Genomic DNA, 26930 nt, shown 5'->3' on the forward strand with positions numbered 1-26930 from the left:
CTCACTGCGGCTTATGCAACACCGCTTATTAAAATCCCAATCATAAGTATTATATAAGTGTTTCGGATTATATCGGATCGATGCGATGTCAATTTAATAATGAATCATATGAAGACATGGTGATCAGTTCTGTCTTTTAATTGTCTATAGATGACGTAAGTTAAGGAGCTATGGGTGAAGGATAATACTGCTATATGGGAAAGGGAATTAACATATGGGAAGAATAGCAGCAATGATAAGGAAGCTCGAAGTATTCGATGAAGCTAATTGATATTATAATATTTGATACAAAACATTTTAAGCATCCAAACCACAGCAGGGTGGGTACACTCCCCTATATATATATTTATATATATATATATATATTATATATATATATATATATATATATATATATATATATATATATATATATATATATATATATATATATATATGTATATACATATACATATATATATATATATATATATATATATATATATATATATATATATATATATATATACTTTGCGGATGGAGTATTTACAAACTATTAAGCCAACTTGTAGATTATCACACAATGATTCATTTTTATGTATATTGTCCATTCCTCTTCCTAAACAACCGTTCTTTTTGATCTGCGTATCCAAAAAATATAGATTTAGTTACTTGAATAGGTACTTACCAGCTATCGTCTCTGCTTGCATCCAGTATTTATTGATAATTGTGGTCCAATTACTATCTGAATAGTAATCGTCCATCGCTATTTTCACGAACCCCGACATTTTGAATGTTTTTTAATTAAACTTTGAAAATATTACACTAAGACACCCTTACACTTCACACTTTATATTTGATTGAATAAATGAAGGTTTTTATCACTCGATTCGCGTATTTAAAATTTTTTCCTCTCCCTTCCGATCGTGGCCAGCATCTGCAATGTAAAGAAAAACAAAATTATTTTTAACAATACTAAATCTGGAATACGTAACACGATTTCACGTATTTTTCGGAAAAAGGTAATACATGAAATAATTCTGTAAAAACTATTATTACTAAAATTTGATAAATTATTATACAATAAAATAAAATTAATAAAAATTAAACTAGATTTTCAGTTATTTACTATAAATTATCAATGGATTCAATATACTCGAAGCAAATAATGTAAAATTAAAGAAATTTCCTGGATTATAATTTACACATATTTACACACATTCACTCATATATATATATATATATATATATATATATATATATATATATATATATATATATATATATATATATATATATATAAATATATATATATATATATATATATATATATATATATATATATATATATATATATATATATATATATATATATATATATATATATATATATATGTATATATATTTATATATTTATATATATATATATATATATATATATATATATATATATATATATATATATATATATATATATATATATATATATATATATATATATATATATATTATATAAAAAGTAAAAATATTATTTTATTTTGTGTTTTCTTACAAGAACCAATAAAATTAAACGAAAATTCACTTAACTATTGTATTAATCTACTTTTTTCGAGAAAACATAATTAATAGCACACACATTTTTTAAGAACTATATATATGTTTATATTTATTAAAATAAGAAAGGCGCAATAAAAATGAAATCGACGCGCGCTTTAATATATTAAAAAAACTTTCGCCCGGAAATGGAATGTGTTCTCCGACAGTCAGCGAGTCGCGGATGGCGGATTCGTGGATGTACTTATCTCATCGTGGTCGGAACGTGAATGGCTGTAGGAGCGAACAGTGAACGCAGAACAGTACACGATGTGCAACCTCCACGCGTTCCGCGGTCACACACGGCGGACCTGCCTGCCAAGTAACCACCCAGATTGTTGACTCACGGCAGCCTCCAAAATGCCGTCTCTCCAAGGTGAGGAGAGGAAGTCGGAGCCTCTCTCCCCATCCGAGCTGAGCTGCTACAAATTATACCTTAACTAAAATACTCTGACCTCCAGAAATCAGGAAGGAAACGCCGTATTTCAAAAAATGGATTAACCAAATCTATCAATTCGATCGAACATTCATAATTCATTGCCAATGAATGTTATATTAATGTATTTATTTCTTTATGAACATAAATATTGAAATTTTAGCTATATTCGTACATACAAACGTAAAATAAAAAAGCATATATCCAAATATTTTAACTAGCCTTGCGAATAATTTAATTTTTAATATTTAAACCAGAATATTATTTCTATTTATAAAATTACGTCATAAGGTACCTGCTTATTTAACGTAAATCAATTTGTATGTTGCAGTTACTAGTAACAATTCCCGCATCATGCCTTGGTTTCGATTTCCGGCAGAGTAAATATAGTAATAAATATTTTAATTTTCCCACTAAACACCGTTACCTTGGATAAGAGCATTGGATATTGTGTAACTCACAAATTCTTGAGCAGTGGTCTACGGAGATTTCATAGGGTTCATGGTAATTAAATTAAAATAACCTCTTTTTTCCACACAAATCATCCCCTGAACGAATTGCTAATTTTTTTTTTTCCTCATTTGGAACTGAGATTAAGCATCACCTACTGTTATATTAGCTATTGAATATACTCAATAAAATATATTTGAAAAAATCATATGACATATGTTATTATCTCTGTGTATATAAATTTCCTACATACACAATAAGATTTATGTACAATATCCTGATCAACCGATGATGAAGTCATTTTCATCATCGTTTGGTAAATATAACAATGTGTATGTCGGACCTCATCTCGTAAACTATATAAAACAAAAAAAACTATATAACAAAATATATCAAAACATTGTTAACTGGGCGAAGAAAACATAATCTCTAAGTCGATTAGTTGTCAAACAGGATGTGCGTGAGGCCATGTCAAATGCCATAGTTTACAGTTTAAACGACAGCCTTCGTACTGACATATTTTCAAAAGTAAAATAACATTAAAAACTTCCCTTTTTAAATGAAACATATAAGTGTTGTTCATTACTGACATTAATATTATATTTTGATGTCATACCTTTTTAAAAATAGGAATCAAGTTAATACAGAGTGGGCTCAAATCTAAAAACCCTTACTTGTCCGTAATATTAATTTAATAATAGGTAATGTGTTTCGATACAATTGCTTTGTAATTTTATCAAAAGGTTTTTTCCAAGCAGTTCATTTATATCATCATCCATATACTATTATTGTGAAAGAATACTTTACATTCCTCGTCATAATGCACATTCTTCGCTAATACCTTTTCTGTGCAAGTTATTAACTTTCGAATGAACTACGCACCTTCTGCTGTGATAGGTGTAGTATCTTCTTAATTACGATGAATTTGTCATAAACGTCTGAAACGTAACCTACAAATCGATCAATGGAATCTTAACTAATAATAAAAATGCTCACTGTTTCGTAAAATTACATTATAAATTCTGAACAACGTGAGAGCTTTTGTTGTTCTTACGATTCTTTTCCTCATCCATTTTCCTTAATTTTCTTCTACTGCTTTTAGTATTTAAATTTAATATTACTGGGGCTGCGAAACATTAATTCTGAATTGAATCTTACACCATTATTTCCGTTTCTCTACCTCTGTAAAGTAGTGTTTGGCACGTTTGGCTATATCATAAACGATTATATGAGGTTTAGGGATCGGTCCCAATAATGTAAAAATATGTTTTAATTGTCTTTGTTCTAATATTCACATATATAATATGTTCCTGTTCATCAATAATTTTACCGTCAAGTATACAATATATAATTAAATTGTCATGTTTTGAATTTTCATAAAAAAGGATTTAAAGAAAACATATTTGTTTTTAGGCGTAATTATATAATTTATTTATTATTTAATTTAATCATATGCACCATCTGCTCACTCATTCAGGCAGAAAATTAAGGTGCAGACCAAAACTACTCTTACGATCTCATCATTAAGCACTATGCAATATGTAGTAGCTTATAATACGAACAGTAAGTTTAAATAAATAAATAAATACGCGCAGCAACTTCTTTATAAAATAAACAACGGGAATGTTATTTTGTGAAGTCCTACTCTGATTCGGATGAAAGAGAAAGACGATAATAACGCGTCTTCCTCGGGCTATCTTCAGCAGGTTTCATTTCGAAATCATCGGTATGCTGTGATGTGATACTCGCATATTCTCTTAGTACATACTGACTAGTTACTTTATATCAAGTACTGTGGGTAACTGTACTTTAGTAAAATCCGGAATGCATAAATAAATGATATTTTTACAGTTAAAAAGAATACGGTTTTGGTAACATAATGTTATATAAATATTAAAATATATACTCTAATAATAATACAAATTGTCAAGTGAAAAACGGGGGATCATTGCGACCTTCAAATAACTTGATCCGGGAAGATCCAAGTAATCCAAAACCTAATTGCAAGTTTTGAAGTGCGAAGCTTTCAATTTTATATAAATTATTACTACTTAAATCAACAGACGCTGAATCACAGTCACTGAAACTTATCCGTTCGAAGAATTGCTTCAGACACTATGTGGAAAGAATGCCGCTATTTGATTTATAATAATACTTTGACACATTCATAATAAGCATTATTATTTGTAATAAGTACAAGTTACTACGTATCCTGCGGGCATTCGACCCCCTTACTTTATATGTAAAATATCGTACACTATAGATATAATGCTTGAATTTTTTCTACAAAATTTTTACATTTTGGAATGTTTGATTTTGATATTTTAACAAATAATTTCTGGCTTGTATCATCCGTTGAAATAAATCAAATTCCATAATAATATTGTTCCATTAACGTCATATTGGGCAAAACGTTTAAACGTTTAAAAGTTTTCTGGTGCCACTATGGATCGTACTAACCTTTTTTTCAAACCCTTATCCACACCCCAATGGTGCATAGGGCACTGCTTCATATAAACGCAGTATTATCTTGATCGTTTACACATGAAGGAAAGGTGATCAGCCCTCCGCTTCAGGTACCAGTCCAGGGTAATATTGAATAAATATTAGAGTGAAAAAATCACTAATATTTATTTGACTCCCTCTGGGAATCGAACCCGGGACCTCCAGAACGGTAGCCGAGTGTGCTGACCATTACACTACGGAGGTGGACAACCTACTACTAACCTTTTACTTTTACAAAATTGCAAATTTGAAATTCGAGCCTGCTCGCAGCAAAATGTAGTAGGTACGAGTAAAAAAGAATGTATTTTCGGTAATACATTAAATGTTCTTTAATGATGTGAACTTTTTCAAGATTTTTAAACATTTTACCATAATCTGCGGTCGATTGTTTATTCGGTTTATATATATATATATATATATATATATATATATATATATATATATATATATATATATATATATATATATATATATATATATATATATATATATATATATATATATATATATATATATATATATATATGACAAGTATATAATAGTCAATACTTGACTTTTTTTTCAAAACTTCAGAAACAATCGGTGGTTAAGTTTTACATTTTTTTTAAATCTTAATGAAATTCAAATTTGACTTCTTGTATATGACATGAAGAAGGATTAGGAAGCCAACCATTAGCAATTTTCCCTGACATTTTCAAAAAATAAAATCACCTGGTAAAATTTATTTTGATGATCAGATCAGAACAAGACTTGAGTGTTTTAGTGTAAAAGTGTTAAAATATGATAAATACGTGCTCATAAGTGTTATTCATTACAAAGTCAATTATTGAAGTCGGTGGGTTAAAAACATACTTGTTAAGAAATAATATGAGTAGTAATTCCTAAAGTATGAGCCAATAGATCTTGCATGGCCTATAATTTTCCTAGAATGCAGCCATGCACAGAATGCAAGCTGCAATAGTAAAGTGCATAGATTTTGCGCAACTTCTTCCTGTTTGTCTACTTTAAACAAGTTCAACTGCACTTTCGTTACTGTGCAAAGTTCAAACCACTCGAACATTAGTAACTAGTGTTGGCAAACAAAAACATTAACTTGTTGGTGGATGATGACTGTTACGGATTTAACTGAAACACGAAAGAGATTGAAGGAATGTGGAATGTACCTTGGAAGTTTAAAATAGAAAGCAATAAAAGTTTAATTGTGATAATTAGTCATCTGATATATTTTCGCACCCTGCAAGTTCTGCGAGCCGGAAAAGAGGGGTGTGACCAACGATCGTCACATCTTGTTAAAAATTTTAAACTTATAAAAATGAAAAATGAAAGCATAGTTTTTATACATATTTAATAAAATCGTAAGAATCACAAAAATACATTAAAAACATTAACATCACATCACTGTCACCCAAAATGTTTCCATCTTAGGATTTTTTTACTCAGTAACTCACTTCTTCTTTAACATAATAAATACATATGGATAAAGGCATTTCTTTGTTTGAAACCTGCAGTTTCTACTACCTGTATCATCACTTAGTATTTGCCCTTGTAACGTAAACTCCATATTAAATAAGAAACATTCAGTCGACCTTTGCCCAATGTATTCCACCCTCATCCAGTTAAAAAAATAATTGAAAAAGTAAATTTATAATTGTGGCTTATAACAACAATTACAAATTATACAAATTAAGTACATGTATATAATGTACGTGAAATTGATCTCAACGCTACTCAATACCGTAAAGTTTAATGAAATTTCCAAAGACAATACTTAAAATATTTATTTATCAATATTTAAAACACACCCGATATCTACGCTAAAGGTTGCATAAAATAAAAACACGATCATTGATCAAAGAAATGTGTTAAAACAGGGCTGCGTTTATCTTTGCTTAACCGTTTTTCGTGATCTCAAAATAAACCCTTAATAACCTTAATAGAATTTAAGTTTATAACGGGGTAGTAAAGTATGATATAAACCTACCACTCGATAAGTTGATACAAAAGTATTATAATCTTGCAATGAACAAATTTATTTATTTAATTACATGTAATGCATGTGTTCCGTTTTTCTTTCATTTAAACAATGTATACCAATCATTCGTTATTAATTTTGAGTAATAGTTTTTTAGAATAATAAATTTTTGGCCTTCCGTGTATGTATGATTATTAATATTCATAAAATGTTAATATGGATATCATATCTGAGAATATTATATGGCATGGTATATTTATTTCGTAATAATAATAACTGTTTTTGATCAATAAGTATAAAGTGGTCCCCATAATATAATATCACGATTTCAAGGAAAATCTCGGCGAGGATAATACAAAAATAAATATTTTACAAAGACTTTCTAACTTTCAAAAGTTATTATTTATGTGACGCGTTGTAAAATCAATATGAAATGAAATGATTATGATAGCCTTTTGGATATAAAGGATTTGCAAACTTATTTATTTACCAATTCATACGAGAATAAAATACTAATAATTTAAATATGAATGGTGAGTTAACTACATAAATATTGGTTTTGATTATAAAAAAACGATTTACTTTTTGAATTGGTGACCAGTTTTATGATTGTTGATTTGTGAAATTATAGACAATTTGTTGCTACAAACTTTAGAATGAGTTACAATGTTATACGTACAATCATAACATGGAATTAATTAACATTACGGAATACAAGGCATTATCTGATATAGTGGGGAGAAGTGGATGCATTGAAAGTTACAACATATTATAGGAGTGTAGTAGCAATGCCTGCAGGTCGATCGTGAAGTAAACTTGGTTATTTCACAATAGCTAATGGAAATGCAGCGGAACGGTCTCGATCGCGGTTGGAGAATACCCGACCAGTCAAGTCTAGGGTATTCAAGTTCCAGCTAATAGCTACTCTTACCGGGTTCTGTCTAATATGCAGCGTATTGCATTTGATGTTGAAAAACTTGTTTTATTGGATAATTCCCGGTAAGTTAGCCTACATAGCCGCCTTGTGTGAATGTGATCAAGTCCAGAAGAGTATTGGCCAATGTCGCTTAGAAGTACTTACGATGTTTGTCTATGCACTATAATAAAAGCACGCAGTCATATTATAGCGATCCGGTTAAATGTTACATCCAAATTTATTAACCAGGTACCTACACACAAATATTTATTATGATTTTGTGATTATTATCGCTTACAAATTTAGATACATTTTAACGAGTAGTCTACCTAGTAGACACAAAAATGCAGAAAAAGCATGTAATAAGAATGTTTATTTAGAAGAGGCGTATAACCGTACAGACAATAAATAGCGATGACATAGATATCACTTTGATAATTTGAATTTTACGAATGGTTAGCCATTGGAGCCAAATAAAAATTTAAAAATACCATTATTGCATCCCTGAAAAAAGAAAATAATCAATATTTGTTTATTTTCTTATAAGTAGGCTGTTAATCAACTCAATGTTAAAAAATATGTTTTTTAATGTGAGACGGTTCGATCCTAAAAACTTGGGACCGTGACACCTAAAATCGTGGGACACAACCCAACTCGACTTAATTATATTGGATTCTCTAGTATTATTCAGAAATATATAAGAGGTTAATTCAATACTTAAATTAGAATAATGTAATCATAATTATGAATGAATATTTCAATAAGTTTTATACGAGATGAAAATACGATTCGCGATGCACAGAAGGAAATACTAAAATCGTAAAATTTGTGCATATAATGCTTTTTTACCCAGATTTTGAATGTCATTGTATTAATACTTTACTACAAATATTTTATTTATTAAAAAATACATTTAAATGGTGAAATACAGCCATATTTAGATCTGCAACCATTTGCGCTAACCGCAAGGTGTTTTCACAATAATAATTATTATTCTCAATTTAATACTCGATTTATACAAATCGAGTATTAAATTGAGATTATACAAACGCGTACATTGTTGCAAGGTGAAGAATAAGAAAAAAGCACTTCTTAAATAAACAACATCGAAAAACTAACCCAATATGCGTTTAGATTCAGGCATTACTTAAATAATTGGTGGTAAATTTGAAAACATTTTAATTATGTATACATTCGTTGGGTAATAAATATTGAGAGATATAACTAGATCCATAGCATTGTATTATAATTTATACAAAATTTAAATCAATCAAATTTATTTGCGGGAGTTTCCTAATAATATATGCCAATTATTTCTGAATAGTAAATAGATTGGTAAGTTTTGCTACATCGTCAATTTAAATAAGAGAAGTCTTATTTTCATAAACACAATGACTTTTTTATTTTAAAATTTCATATGAATAACATTTATGAGACTTTAGTTTAATGCAATACTTTGAAAAGGACCAGCAATGGTTGTTCTAGGAAAATTTGTGGCTTCTTGACATTTCTTTTCAGGAAAAATTAATATCTGGTTTTTAGAATTAAACCAAAAACTAAAACCAAAGAGTAGCTATCCAAATAATATTTACTGATACAATCTTGAATTATATTCCTAATCAATATTTTCATAAATTAAGTATTGTATACATAATTAAGTTTTATTATTTTATGTAGCATATATCTTACTAAGGAAGAAAATATGGTTTTTCGTGAATAAGAAAAATATTCTATCAATTTTGTGTCACATACATAAATTACTTTGTGTTTGTCTTGTGTTTTTTTAGGTTGCTGAAAAAATACGTGATTGAATTAAGCATTTTTTATAGTTATGATAAATCACATAAATAAATACAATACCTAAGGATTTGATAAACACGTATTCAGATAAAGTAACGTGTATCATGTTAGTTCATGTAACGTCACTTTTCATTTTATTCAAACACTTTTATTCAATACCTGTTTCCATTTCATACATCTTCTTCACTATATTCTTTAATATAGGAATTTTAGATTTTGCTTACTTTTCATTTGGTGAATTGCAGTTTTGATATAGAATTACAAACTATTGTAAAATATTTGATGATGTTAATAAACGGTTAAGAAAGATTTTTTTATATTTATAATTTTCGGTTTTTATGTGATAAATAAGATAACTTATTAATATTTGGATAAATTTATATTAATCCCAAATTTTTATATCGAGATATATTTTGTTATTATAAAGATATAGGTACTAATTTTTCCTGTATAAATGAATAAGGTAAAAATTATAATTAAAATTATATTTAATCTAGAATTTTCAGATATGAATAATAAGAAAAATGTGAGTTGAAATACTGAGTCCAATCTTACGAGTATGACTTTTTTTAATTACCTAACGTCCAAGTGAGTCTGAAATCTAGCTACGGCTTATACAACACCGCTTATCGTGACCCTCCTCAGGCTTCAACTTTTTAAGTTTTTTAGCCTATGCCTACTCGTGAGTGGACTTACTCTTTATGTTTATAGTTAGTATTCTCGCTATCTCGCTAGAGGGATGAGTTTATATATTTCATTGATTCTAAGTCAGCAGTGAAGTTACTTAGGTGTATGATTTTACATATTGATTTTACTATGACGTGAGTTATATAACTTATTAATTATCTTAAATTATGAAAAAATACTCTACTTATCATCCATCGTTCACTTTGTAATTCCACTTTTATTAACACTTTTTCGTGACTGCCGCTTTCGGAAAATGAATCCATAATTAGGTCATTAAAATAAAATTATTGTGATTTGACATTTGTAATTTACCATTTATAACCATACTACAAAGTTATCAATGCTCATCAAAAATATATCTAAAATTATTATTATCTTAAAAATTAGAACATTCAGCCGTTACGTATGAGGTGCTTTGTTCAAATTCTCAGAAAGTTGATAAAATAACTACGTCATCATTTAACACACTTTTCTGGGTTGGCCCCAGAAAAATATATCTAAATGGTGGTTTACGTGTAATGAATGATTGTTAATAAACTTATCGTCAAATAAATTTCCCGCGGTTCTTAAGAACATTGCAAAATCCCTGGTAATTTTTATACATACTTTATAAATACTTTTTAAAAGAATCGTTAATCGCGAGAACGCTAAATTAGTAAATACAACAGGGAAATTTGATTTTATGACATCGTTTTTACATAAATCAAAGAACAAATCAGTTAGCACTGTGTTGTTAATTTTAATAAAAATGTCGGTTGTGAAGCAAGTGAGTATCGAACATGTGGCATCTGGGTCGTACCAAGACACATCACTATACTCTCTCATAGTACACTTGAACTTCATCTCGCTGCTTCCGCCTCAAATGTTTCGGTGAAAGAGAAAGCGATTCGACGCTCTGACATGATATTGGCCAGGGGTTGACAACCAGAATCTTTTTATTTAATTTAAAGACTTTTTTCTTCTCTTCATTAGGTCAAAATTTACATTAAAATTTACCGTTATTCTGTAAAATAACCTAATTGTGAAATTCCTTGTTTGTATTAATATATTATAAAGGAAATACAGGTTTGTTTCTATTACGGGCATGAGTCTACCATAGGTTGTCTTAAAAGAGGTTTGTGTACTTAAAACTGCTACAAAAATATTTATTGGATCGTTTATAATTGACGAGTAAATCATGATTTAAACATAATATAACTTAAAGAAAAGTCTTATTAATTATCTTATATTTGTAAAGATATAAAAATATGAAAATATTTAACGTAATGTAAATTTGATCATTGAAAAAAAAAATCAAAAACTTGTATTTTTTTATGCGGTGTAAATATTATTACTGGTAGATATGTTGAAATAAATTATTATTAAATCAAATTTAAAATATTTGTAAAGAAAAATATATAAATTAATTTAACAATAGAGAGATTATTTCATCTATCATTTCGAAATAATCTGTGATTGATTTCAAACTTTTCATATATATTTTCAAATTGATTTTTATTTTTACAAGTCTTACTGTAATTTTATTTTATTAGTACTTTGAGGTAAAATTACAAAATATTATAACTTTTGATATTTTTGCTTAAAAATTGGTATTTCTGCCCAGTGGGTTTTTACTTTATTGTCAGAGTATTGTTTACAAAGTAATGCCTTGCGTCTCCTTTAACACATTTCTTAATATCAAAATAAAACAGTGTAAACTTTTTTGAACGTTTCTTAAGCAGATAATTTTTCTTTTTCTAGATTTAGTTCGTTATTTTATTGAGAAATTAATACTCTGTAAAAGGTTGTTCTCCTCATGACCGACTTCTTATTGCAATCCCCCTCCCTGCGCTAACGAAAAGCAGTTTCCATTTACATCAACGCCCCTGAAATGAAAGTTGAATGAACTACGCACACCTTATCTTCACTTTCATATATTATTTTATTTGAAAGAATTCGCGACTTGCCAATGGTTGTGGTAAACTTAAACTAAATCTCTAGCTAAATCTTCAAATTTACAAGTTTGTTAATCTAATAAAGTTTTTCAAATAAGACGTGAGACGCCCAAATAACGAAATCGAATTGAAAAAATTTAACATTTTCAAAATATTTTGCACTCACAAAATAATACTCACGGATAATAAGTAGCCACGTTATATATTTAAAATTTTGTGAAACTTTTTGTTTAGTTCTTAAGGGTGAATTGATAAATACTTGGCACGATAACATATAATCTAAATAATTGGTTATGGTCAAGCCAGGAGTTATAATAATCGCTTGGTATGTATGAAGAGATGCTTGAATATAGAAGACGCAAATAATATTTACAAAGACATGATAATGTAGTTTAATGTATCTTTTCTTTCTACGTCTGCAGGGAAATGGCAGTATAATTATTGTTTTAAAAAAAGATTTTTCGGATGTCTGATAAATTATGATATCATTCGTTTGATGTAAATTAATTATAAATGACAACAAAGTTCTAAGACATAAAAATATTGACACAAAAAGTATTGTATTTACTAATTTATGAATAAAGCAATTAATAATTCATTTATACGTTCTTTGTAGATCCTACTTATTCACTGAGCGAAATAAAATACATCTAATGTTATTGTAGTGGTAGAAAACATCAGTTTTATTTTCAATTAGTTTTTACGGTGGATTTTATTTGCTGCCGTCAGTTTACTGAAATACTATAACCAAAAAATTACTTATTCATGAAATTTCAATAGTTTTGCATTGTTTGTGCAATATAGGAATGTACTCTAGCCTTAGATATAAGAATCTGGAGAGTATGACTAAATATTAGATGAAGATGGGAGAAAAAAGTTTTTAGTTTCATTGCAAATTATTTAATATTCAATTTGCCTAATTCGATTGCCCAATGCATGTTACTTCTACGCAAAAATCGTGAATCCCTTCTCATTCTCTGATGAGTTATAACTTTAGAGATCAGTTATTCTTATCGCTTTTTTCATCATTAATACAACATTGGATGCTTCATTGTTTGCTTAATTTTCTTCTTCTTAATGAGACATTAGCAGGTAATACCAGTAGTTAATATTACTCGGAATAATAACGATATGTTTAACGGACACCCATAATGTTATTAATATAATATTATGTGACCATTTCACCTTATGGGTAAAATCTATATATGCTAGTACTCTCATAGCTTGTGGCGGTTATCTACTGTCTTCGTCCCCCCCACCTTTATAAGTTCTCGTTTTTAATTCTTGTATTGTAGTTATTTTCTTTACCCTGAAAGGTGTTTCCTTCATCATTTGTATCCCATAAAATATGTTATATATCAAAATCTTAGAATATGGAGAGCGACTGATCAAGCACTTTATCTTCGTAAATTAATAGCCAAGTTATAACGCCTCTTTCCGATACAGTATCCTATGCGCCAATCTGGGTGCGGATAGGGGTCAAAGAATGAAAAAGAACTTCAACTTTCACTCATCTGCACCACTTAATTGTATATAAAAGCGCTGCTGTTCTACAGCGTCATACTTACCATAAATTTTAAGAGGGTGATCACCGGTGCTCTTCGAAGTCTAGTCTGTAGTAACACATTCTAGTTAAATCAGGCCACTGGTTATGATTTATAATTTTTGTAATGTTGAATTTAACTTCATAGAGGATTCAAACATGGGAAATTACTCTTCGAACGAGAGAAAATGACATTAATTGAACACAGGTAATAATTTAATTGAGAGTTGTGTTTTTCAAATGACTACAGTTAAAAACGTTAAAAAATATATAAAACCGAAGATAATATAAAAAATGCATTCTTTTACATCGATTAAAATCTTCTATGAGACGTCTCTTTTCACATTTCAAAATCATTTTATTAAATTATTTTTTAATTCGTTTTTCATAAATACGTTTTATGTGAGTTTATGCAGCGAAAAAGGGATGTAAGTAAACATGTTCGTGTAAAATACAATATTATAACACAAAGGGAAAACATGACCAAATAAAACTATTAACAATTTCCTATAATGATTTAAAACAGCTTATGAGCTCTGTAAGTATCCAATATTCAATACATTTCTTTATATACTCCTATGCTGAATAAGATTTAAAAAAAAACATTAATTCGCCAACTACATTTTTATATATCGTATTTTATTTCACATTCTGAAATTCAGGTTTCGTTGTGTCCTACGCGTTGAATATTTTCGCATACTTTTAAGTTATTTTACGAAGGCGTAAAATTTCTATAAGCTCATTATATATGTATTTGTGATTTTTTTATAAGTTGAAAGAATTTATTAACTAACCGAAGTAACAAAAATTTGCGAAATCTTTTTTAAATCGTTGGCATCGTATAAAGGATTTTTTTGTTGCGAGTTTCATCATCGGACGGAAGATGGCGCTGGTGTTGGTAAAAATAAGTTGAACGAATGTTTAAAGATGTCACTCTACAAAGAAACATGATAATTGGTAGGTAGTGTGTTTAAACTTCAAAAATATTTTTATTTTGTTTTATAAATTCTATGGAGTATAACATAAACCATTCTAAGCTTCAATCATTAGACACTAAATCCTGGCACTTAGAATACCCAAATAAATTTATAAAACATTTGAAGCGTCTTTTTTATCATTGAAATGTGATTAACTACTCGTGAATATTTAAATAATAATAATTAAATCTGAGTGAATATTTCTTCCTTCCATTTCGTACATAAATTTTTCTGCGGTTAAAGGACTTGGACTTATGAAATAAAATTAACTCAATAAATTCCATGCAGGGTACCGTTAATTAATTATTGCAAGTGATCTTATGTGGTGTACTTTTAAATGAGCTCGAAAACAGACGAGGGTAAAAGAGGCTTTTATGAATTTTGAAAAATGTTAATAAGAAATATGTCCCATTTTTCATAAATTCATTAATAAACCAAAATATGTTACTATTATTCAAGTTTTTGGGCAGTATCGACGATGCATTATTCATTCAATATATGTATCCATGGGCATGGAATCGTTCATTTATCCCAAATCCTGTTAAGTGAATTAATTGTTTTAAAATAATTTTGAATCGAAAAGAGATTATATATATATATATATAAATATATATATACATATATATATATATATATATATATATATATATATATATATATATATATATATATATATATATATATATATATATATATATATATATATATTTATATATATATATATATATATATATATATATATATATATATATAAATAAGTTTATATATATATATATATATATATATATATATATATATATATATATATATATATATATATATATATATATATATATATATATATATATATATATATATATATATATATATATATTTATATATATATATATATATATATATATATATATATATATATATATATATATATATATATATATATATATATATATATATATATATATATATATATATATATATATATATATATATATATATATATATATATATATATATATATATATATATATATATATATATATATATATATATATATATATATATGATATCATATTAAATTATAACGTACTTTTAAACCGTATTTAGAAATGAAATTATTTGAATTTTATGAAAATTACTCTTCTGTGTCATAAACTTTGATGACAATAATATAATTTACAAACATATTGTCCTGTGAGCTTTCTGCTTTTAGGACATGTCGGAACCACGTTATACATTTTAAGTTACATGTTATAGTTGAGTCTGGTTGTGGTTCTTTGGTAATGCGTCAAATTTATTATCTTATGGTTCATGGTTCAATTTTCATTCAGCAACAGATGATTTTTTTAGTAGTAAGTGTATCTGATTTAAATATGTAAATATAAATATAACACAAATTTATGCACTTAAAAAAATTAATTTATTAAAATTAAAATTTTTCCTTTTGAATCGTTATTGGGAGCTTATGACTTACAAGTCAGAAATTCCATTCACTTCTTGAAAATGTTAATGTGAGGGCAAACAATCGATTTTTTAATGAAAATAACTTTCGTGTAAATTATTTTTAAAAACATCGATAATGTCTCCACTTTATTCACAAAATATATCACAAATTCATCTCAAAAACTGCATTGTTAAAAGTAATGTTCTTTTGGATGGCGACGACTGTAAGATAAACGTCGATAAAACAAAGTCGTGATGATACGCTGTGGAATTGTTGATAATTATCAATAATAATAATGAATAATGATTGGGTATAATATAGTGTCAACGTTGGCTGATTGAAGGCCACAGTGCGACAGGGAAACTTAAATGTTATAAAATAATATTTTAACGTAAACAGCAAAAGCTAACATCCGTAAAGCCCGCGTTTCTTTGTTCGCAGTACAATTGTACAACTGGCCTTAGCATCATTTCCTCTACAAATATCACTCGCTTTGCGCAATGCCTATATGATTATACTATCAAAGGTAATATAAGGTTTAAAATAACAGAAAATTATTATTAAGTCGAGGTATGTTTTGGAACATATTATGTGAAAATTTTACGCAATAAACACGTATTAATAGGACTATTTAAGATTGCAAAAATACATTGAAAACCTCTGCGCATCATTTTATTAAAAACATACTGTAGGTGTAAAATATTTGTTTTTTTTTCGTCTATTAATATCGATGCTATTTATGATGTCATTCGGAAAAAGCCACGGAAAGTATTTTGGGGAAGTAAACCTCACTTAATGAATGAATACTAAGCTTACCTCGGTAAGCTTAGATATCGACTTCTCTCATCTCGATAAGAAAAATCGATATCAGTAGTATTCGTGATGCAGCCCCTGATTTATTTATTCTTACTTGAGTATTAATATTACAAGTACATTAATTTTGACCACAAGCCTATTGTAGAGGTTCTGTGATTGAGGTCCCTGGTTTGAAAAAATAAACACAAGATTTTTGTGAACTAATATTTCATCATTACCAACCATCATCGTGTGAAATTTTAACTTGACTAGTAATTCTAAACCCTTAGGCTTAGAATAGTACTGTTAACTAGATAATTAGTCTAGTTAACAGTTAATCATTGTTATATATATTTTATATTATTATTCAATTTTGAATATTATAATTATTTCATCATTTGTAAATTGTTACCGAAATACTCATATACTAACAGCTTTTTTAACCATGCAAACAATTCGATACGTAATATTCCAGTTTGGAAAAATCCGGAAAACGTCACACTTATTTTTTATAAAAATATATATTGTAGTATAAAATTGTACTCACCGATTTGTGATATGTTAAAAATCGATTTTATGTTGAATATTCACATCACCACTTAAAATATGTTTGTATCAGATATGTAGGAACATATTCCACAGTAAACAATGATATATACATATATTGTAAAAATTTGTTCACTTTTGAACTCTATTCGCAAAAAAATACCACTACTACTTTGTGATTTAATAACACGAAGCCTAATGGTTAAGTTTGCATGCACAACATCCTCCCGGCGCGATGTTTTTCCAATAACTAAATGACCCTCCACTCTCACTGTGAAATATATAACCTGATCGGATTCGCGAATTATTCCACTCAAATCGTCTCTAGACCCCGAGTCTTCCACTCATGAGGGATGAATAATACAATGATAATGTAGTTATTTTATTTTGAATGAGACTGTTGAAACCAGTTTTTGAGTATTGCATTTTTTTAAGTGTTTCATTCCGTGTATTTGTTTTTTTTCCTTATAATATCGCAATCAGCTTACAAATATTCGATTGAATTTATAATATTCTTAAAAGTTTATTTGTTGATCACCGAGGGGATTTTTATGATAATGTTTTGAAATAAGTAAATGGTTCTAAAGTAATAATTTTAATTTATGTACCTTAGTGGTAAGTTTATTTTGTATTTTTCATCAATATAAACAAATCCATTTACATTGCAAACATTAATTTTTTGCAAAAAAAACACATCTTGGTAATTAACATTACATCTATATTGACTAAAAACTCACACTTTTTGTAAATTACACGGTATATTAAACTTCTTAACCAAAGCTTTTTCAGCATAAAATAGAGCCTAACTTGTCATTTGTTTAATCCTGAAATTTTTGTATGTTCGTCTAAGACTCAAAGACGGAATTAGATTAAGAAATCAGATTAAGAAAACGCGGCTTCCCAGGTCAGAGCACGTAACTACAACCTGTTTTTTTAACAACCATTATTTAGAAAAAGGCATTTTTATTCCTTGATATTTACAAAATGACAGTAATTATCAGATCTTTGTAATTATCAGATAATCACAAAATATAATTTTTAAATAAATATAAATAAATTCATCTAAAATAATTTCAGCGATTATTCTTTGTATTATTTTTTGACATCTCATCAAAGATGAAGAAGAATATGGAAGTCTGGGCATTTACGGGGCTGACGACCGTCATAGGCTGGTTTAAGTGATCACTTTACACACGTGTAACATTCACCAATTCTACCCATTATTAACAACCACACTACTCAAATTCTTGGAAGTTCTGTATATATGAACCAGTTTAGAAACCTTGTTCTTGAATCACTAGAACTTCACTAGAGACATCTATTGGTGAGATGTAAAGAAGCTTTTTACTAAGCAGAAACTCTGATATTAGTATGTGAGGTCCGAATCCTGGATTGTAATCACACACATGAGAAACGCCAGAAAATACCATTTTCATTTTTATTATTTAAGCTTATAATTTGACTAGATAATTTATTTACAACATTTTGAGTGTGTTTTTTTCATACTCAAAATGCTGTAAATTATTCTTTGTAATATTTAGAGCCCTGTACACCATTGGAGGTAAGTAATAGTAACGTTTTATAAAAATACGAAATTAATATCATCTGTGTTTTACAAAATTTCGAAATACACAGTTGCATTTTCTTTGAAACTGTGACAACAATAACAACAATACAATACAAGAAATCAAAGTGTCGAAAATCAAAAGAAAAAAAATGAATACAATGAACGAATCTCTTCAATAGTATTAAAATTAGTATTACCCGTTCAAACCAAATAATCTAACGAAATTATACACATTACACGACACATGGGAAACATTTTTTTAATTTTTTTTGTTGGATCACCAGATTAAATACATAAAGAAATGTACGTGAACATATATTATGGATCATCTCCAACCATCACATTTGACATCTAATGATCTTAAACCTATGCTATGGCGCGAAGGTTATCAAGTTTGTTTAGATAAATCAATGCTATCGGAACTACATTTTAGACGCACCTTAAGTTTTAATAGTTTATTTCAGTGTCTAAGGTCATTACTCAAAGTGGTTGCAGGAAACGAGAAACCTTAAAGCGGAAACTAATAAATCACATTTACTTGTTTGGAGCTGGTATCAAAATAAATTCGCCGATCAAAGTTTTCTTCTGAAGTTCAAAAGATCAACGCTCTTTTCGACAACATATGTTTTTTGTGATTTTATCATTACATTAAGTTACAAAGAAGTACATTAAGAGTTTTCCATCACTTGGGAATAATTGAATCCTAGCAAAAAAACGTCATTATATTCGCAGATATAATTTTTCGGAATCCAGTAATAATATGAAGACAATTTTTTTGCCTGCTACTAGTGAGCGGAGATCTTCAAAGAACTCAATTTTATAAACGTTGACACACACACATACATACACACAATATAAAAAATCTATTAAAGTGAATATAATATTTCTGAAAACATATTTTAAAATCAATTAAAATGAATAAGTATCAATAAAAATTTAAGATGTCATGTTTTGTTTTATTGAATGTTCTTTAAGAAAATAGAGTAAGTATTTTCGTACTTTGGTATATTTAGGAGAAATATTCTCACTTCTAACATTGGTTAAATAAGTTATTTAACATAGGCATATCAACAATATACTGCATCAATAAAATTGCAGACATATTTAAATTTTTTCATAATCAAATATTTTAAGAAGATTACCAAGGATATTAATTACTTTTTTTATTTTTTTATAGGATACTACTAAATATTTATACATAATTTCAACAAAAAAAGTGATTTAATATAATACAAAAAAACATCCAGCAGAGAATTAGCACATCGTTAAATATGAATAGATTTCACATTATTTATATTATATTTTATAAATGGTTTTAAAAATAATTTTTAAAAAGTTATCAAAAAATTGGTTTAAAAATATTTCACAAAAAACTTTATTAAATTGTCAATATAACAAAGTCGGTAATTACAAAAAAATAGATAACGAATTTTGAAATTGAGAACAAATCTATATGCTCGTTTATACGTCGCTAGCAACAATATTGATAAATCGATTAAGTGATGCAGCTCAATATTTTACATGTTTTATTGACAAAAAAAACGTATTCACCATATTTTTATTACAATATTTATCATATTTATGATGAAACAAAAAAATATTGCAGATTCTCAACATTAGCATTTAATGGACCTCAAAAATTTTGGAATTTTCCTTAAACTTCGAAATTTTTAAAAATAAAAAAATATGAATATTACTCACCGCTTTCTGAAGTCCTTCAAGTCAGATCTTGTTTGGAGGATAAACTTGTGGTAATATCTTTCTAATGGCTATCGTTAAAGTCCGGATGGGAAGGATCTCGATCCTCGATCATGTAGCAGTCCTCGTAGCACCAAATACCACCAATTGACAACAGTATTGTGTAAAACATAAAATAAATAAAATATACGAAATAACTCATTTCGGACTCATGAAGAAGTGAAGTTGTCCACACCACGAATAGGAATAATCTAATTTCTTCTCAATTTTTCTCAAATTCTTCAAGTGAATGTTAATGTACTTTTTTCCATTTATCATGAATTCATTTTGCATTATATCCTATTATATTTGATACTTTTGTTATCTAAATTGCATTATTCACTAAATTTCAATTCACTTTTTGAATAATCTTGTTAATCATCTCCATATAAGAGGCTCTCTTATTTCTCGAACTGTGGAAAACCTAGAAAAATAAAATTAAATCAATTTATTATATTATACTTATTCGGTATTCGATTCCTTAATATACCATAGCTCATATAAATGAGCTTTGTTGTAGTTAAGATAAGAAGCAAATAAATCAAATTGACTGTTTGAAATTTTATATAAACCTGAATACGTTACTATAAAGTGTGTTAATTATGATTTTCTTTGCTTTGGTACATGATCCTGAAAACTTTACATATATCTTACCATGTATCGAATCAAATAAAAAAAATCTACGAAACAATGGTTATTCATAATTTAGACTGTTTTCATTAAATTTACAGTTAATAATCAATTACATTTTTATTCACAGAAATATTTCTTGATTATAACACCAAATTCAATGCACTTGTACCTCTTCAAAAATATTAAATCTAAAAATCATAACAACCATCATCATCTTTTCCGTTGTGTGGATGGGATTATAATCACATAATCCATTAGGACGATACTTTTTTATACTCTGCACTGAACTGTTCGTAGTTTTTTGTGCTCCGCCATTTATTTGCAACGATTTTATCAAAGGTTGCTGCTTTTTCTTATGCTGGTGCCTCACCAATTAGAGAAGGTTGGCTGCCATAACCGTCATCCAATTCTGTTTATGTCTCTTCAGCCATCATTATACACTGGTCATATGTCATGATGTGTTCCAGGTACTTGAGATCAATAATTGGCGAGTTTTGCTGAGTATCCTATAGTCCAGAGTTTTTTCATTGATTCCTCGAATCATCAATAGGGTTAAAGAGTTCTCTTGTGCTCTTATAGAGCATAGGACTTGTACAATATAATCCAAATCATATGGTCTATAAGTCCGAGTTAACAACTCCATCGAGCCTCTCTTTTACACTTTTTATGACTTGAGTCGTAATTTAAAAGAACCGGACTATAAAACTCTGTCATTCATCGTTTGATATGTTATGTGAATATAAATGTATAGAAGAAAAATTATAACGGTAACTACTTTTTAACGTATATTAGTGTTCGTATTTTATAGATTGTTGGGATACAAAAACACAAGGATAATCATTTTTCCCAATATTTATAAATAAATTCATTCGTTTTTAGAAAGAAAATGAAGTATGGGTATGAAAAATACATCACAACACATAGATCAACTGAAATCCTGATTTCTTATATTATTTGGATTGTAGTTATTTCGATAATAAAAATATATAAACGTACACGAGTGCAACTACGTCGTAATATAATATTATCTACTCGTAATATTATAACCTTAAAGCTGCCTTGGGTCAGTCACCTACGATTAAGAATCCGTAGAGTTTTATAATAATGCGCTTGCGGCGATAAACTGTAACAAGTAACGATCTCCAGGGTCAGCATTAGTGTAATGTTATTCCATACGAATTCCACAGGAAATGTCGGTTGACCTATACCAGTGCAAACAACTTTCATTCCTCTGCATACTCCGAGATGTTCTCCGAGTTCAGTAACACTGCAAGGCCGCCATCGCCAGTCGGCCAGCCCACGGCGAGCAGCAGGGCCGAGGGACCCAATACCTGCTAATTCTAATAAAAGGTCGCTGGGTGATAGATAGTTTAACTCCCAGCCATTCACGCGAATGACCGGCCCGAGAGTTCAATGAAACGGCAATTAATATGCTTATCGTTATAATAATTGAATTATCGATTACGTTTATTTTCATATATACAATTAGTAAAACACCATTCTTTTTTCTGTTTTAGCGGAAGAAAATTGTATTAAATTTGTCCTCGAATGTCAGAACGTAAGAACGAAGGCGGTAATTTTCTTGGCATACCTCCGCAACGTTGTTTTATAACTTATATTTCCATGTAACTAAAAATCTTCGTGGGACTGAAAACTATCTATTTCGCCCATACTTTGCCTTTCCACTATGATTTTAAAATATTTATTTTTTTAAATCTTTATCATCCATGTTTAAGGTGACGTGAGTTTAAAAAATATGCATATGATTACATACTTATATAAAAATTGTAAAACTTGCAGATACAAGCACTGATTTTTGTGTTGGTATATTTAATACCTGCTCTAAAGTCAGCAAACCCGATTTCAATCGATATTGCGGTTAAAACAACATGCATTTCTGAGACCAACTTTCCAATACTTTTTAAGGTATTTTTTTAATTGTTCAAACGTAACTTACGTGCATATTATATGCAAAACATATATATTTTGTATGAAACAAAATATCTTATGATTTAAAACATTAGATATTAAATTTGGATATCGATTTTTTATTACATTATTATTTGATAAATCGAACTATTGAAAGGATACATTAACTTTGGTTTTAAATCACATGGCCCAATACGAAACGGTGATAATTACCGGAGAAAATTATCATTTTACATGGATGAGGGCAGGATAGAAGGGAAGAAATTACATTTTTATAGATTTTAAATAAACTGGTGAAGTAGATTTATAGAATACATGTATTATATCACTAATATTTTACCGATTGCAATATACCTGAGGTCATCCAAGTTACAGAACCTATCATTTATTTCGACTCAGTATAGTTAAGAAATATCCGAGACCGAGTAACAATATCTTTGTTGTATCTCAAAAAGGATATTTTATTGAGTTAATAATATAAATTACGATTGTCGAGCTGTGGCATAACTGCTATAGAAATACTAGACGCATCATTAAGGTCACTTTTGAGTATAATACATTTATAAATTATCTCTAGATGTCTAGAATCCATTTCGAAAGTGTTTTATTGTTTATTTTGTTACCATATGTACTAAACAAGGAAGTAAGCTTTTAATTCTATACAGTGTATTTAAATTACCTATGTAGTTTAAATTATTCTGAAGCAGATGTGCAATAAATGGTAATATTAAAGTGAATACAGAAATGTTGATTTGTGATAAATTCATATTCAATTTCAACATACGAGTAATTTATAGTAAAATTCTGCCAAGGAATTCTTTTCGAAATATCTTTGCTTTCTAGGAAAATAGAAACATCACTAAAGGCTTAAAAATATTAAATTACTAACGAAAATGATTATTCTTTATGAACATCAGCTTTCAATGATCATTCGTACATACGCAAGTACTATTATTTCGCAACTATGCATTTATTGAATGAATGCAAGCTTTTAAATAACGGTTAATATCATTTATAAACATTAGAACATGGTAAGATTTAAAACAAATCAAATCATTATTATAGATATCGCATCACATACAAAGCATTTTTGATACGAATGGCATATATATTTCTATTAAATATTAATTCTAACAAAAGAAAAAATATGAAGTGGAATGCTTTTTTTCATTCGTGAGAAATTGACACATTTCTGTTCAAATGTGCAATGAAGCAAAGGTAGTTTTTGTTTTTTTTTTATTATTAGTTTTTACTATCGAAAGTAATGGAGCTACATTTATTATCATGTATGATAATTTATAATTATGTTATACCAACGAGATTTAAAAATGAAACACAAAAACGTCACAAAGGATATAGAACGACACTCGAGAGCTTGAGTGACGTTCTACTTCGATCTATGGGTTATTGCACCTCAAATGTCGAATACAGTATGACTTTTAAAAAAATCCTTAACTTTTATGTAAAAATGATCATTTCTATAATGTCATCACTATCCCTATTAACAGTGATCTACCCTGGGAGCACAAAATTTCACTTGGAAAAAAAGGTTGGGAAAATATTGAAAAATTTTCAAGGCCGAAATTATTAGAGTTCATTATGAAGGACTTAAAATTTGAAAATGGTTGTCGAACTTTTAGAAAATATGGTAATATATCCTATAAACGTCCGGTAAATATAATGTAACTCAAATACAAAATTTTTGCTCTGTTCGTTAGACGTGGAGTATAGCATTGTCGTGCCACAGTATAACCCTGTGACTATTGGCTAAAGCTGGCTGCAAACGCTTCAATTTCAGATGCATTATTTCCAGCTCCCTACTGTTGAACTTCCCCATGATTATTTCACTTGGTAATAGAAATAAAATAGTGTACAATACCTTTGCTAGTCCACCAAACCGTCACCATGACCTTTTACGAAGGAAGGGATAGTTTTATTATTTTTTGATTTGACATTTACTTCGTGGAATGACAAATGTAGGTGAAAATATCTGTAGTTTTCGAAACTAATCGCGGTTTATGAAATAAAACTCATTAAGTGGTTATTATACGAGTGTTTATTTTATTTTTAAGTAAGGGATGGTTTAGCTTAGTCTCTAGATGCTTTCCACCACAGCCTTGATTGTCCTTAATAATTATACATCTTCCGTTTGTCATTGCATGTTTTAATTCAATTTCATAGTACTGTTTCTTTATTTTGATTCAGTAGCTGTAGTGGTTGGAGTCAGTTTGTGTCTGTTAATTCCTACGGTACCGTCTAACTTTTTTTCACCTTATCACTCTGAACCTGGTGACCAGTTAATGGTTGCAGGGTCTACACGCAAGGTATCGTACCATAGTTAGATGAGTCACGATTAGAGTTACAGCAGTTTCCACCTATAATGTCGCATAGTCAATGCCACAAGACACATCCTGCGTGGCTGCATTGATTCCTTTTTTTAATTGAAAAAGAAGATGATCCGAATATCTCTTATAGATTTTTTTTGCAAAAATGAAATAAAATTTTAACTTTGTACATTTTTTATACGTATAGGCGCGATTTAAGGCTCAGTATTCGTTAAGTCGCAACTTAGTTTTCTTTAAATCCAGGTAACATTTTACGTAATTTTTTTTTCAAATATCGTTTTGGATTGAAAAAATTAGGTTTTCTCGGAAAAATTATATAGTTTTGAAAAAAGAGTTATTGAAATGTTAGGAGCCTCTGTATATATATTTGGAAAAAAAAATCAATATACAAACATTCTTTGAAAAAATCGGGCGTGGTAAGACGTGTTACCACTGCGGCGGTCTGCAGGTGATTGTGTGTTACGTTGTATCCCTTTAATATAAAATATTTACATTTTAAACGGCAAATAAAATATTTTTAAAATTAAAATACGGCAACACTGTGATTGCGCTTGATTCTCCGCATATATTTATTTTTTGGTTAATATTTTTCGTTATCACCCGTTATTTTAAAATTCCTTTAAATATGATACATTTGTACATAAACTAGTGATATGTAATTGGATACATACTCAATTTATTCAAATAAATAGAAAAACTTATTTTCCTGTTTATGGGCACAAGACGCAATGAAGGATTTAAGCTGAGTTTGACTTCTAATTAATTCACAAACCTACACACTAATAATCTAATGACGACATCTCGTTACCTTACTGTTAAAAAATAAACCGGTTTTTGGGTAGACTCATCTTCATTTTTAGCTCCGATGTAAGTGTATTCTGTAAGTCTGTTAAAAATGAATAGTTTTTATAAACCATAAAAGAGATTTAGCGGATGTTCACCCCCTATATCCTACCCTCATTAATATATACTACCCTCACTTTTTACTCTATATTAATAGGGGCCTATATTCTATGTTACTACCCTCTATTAATGGCTCTATATTAATAGAGGGTAGTATATATTAATATATATTAATATATACTACCCTCACTATATACTACCCTCATTAATCATTTCTCTTTTCAATTACCGGATCTCAAAAC

At 28.5% G+C, this 26930-nt stretch overlaps 1 protein-coding gene across 2 annotated transcripts in view; it reads right to left on the bottom strand.

The window, feature by feature from the left end:
- The window catches only part of LOC148300948 (very long chain fatty acid elongase AAEL008004-like), a 71087-nt gene that overhangs the window by 30426 nt on the left and 13731 nt on the right, over positions 1 to 26930 (bottom strand). The window contains exons 2-3 of one of the 2 annotated variants that reach the window (XM_088274081.1): positions 20843 to 21302; positions 668 to 916 (exon numbers count right to left, since the gene is read on the bottom strand). In XM_088274081.1, coding sequence (XP_088130207.1) covers positions 668 to 767 — 100 coding nt within the window. In that variant the 5' untranslated portion in view covers positions 768 to 916; positions 20843 to 21302. Of the gene's footprint in view, positions 1 to 667; positions 917 to 17575; positions 17942 to 20842; positions 21303 to 26930 lie in introns of those variants that run through there. The other variant, XM_088274079.1, reaches the window with a different exon arrangement.

The sequence above is a fragment of the Brachycentrus maculatus genome, unplaced genomic scaffold (assembly GCF_059751285.1).
Source record: "Brachycentrus maculatus isolate JH-2025_06_01 unplaced genomic scaffold, ASM5975128v1 h1tg000632l, whole genome shotgun sequence".
Lineage (NCBI taxonomy): Eukaryota > Metazoa > Arthropoda > Insecta > Trichoptera > Brachycentridae > Brachycentrus > Brachycentrus maculatus.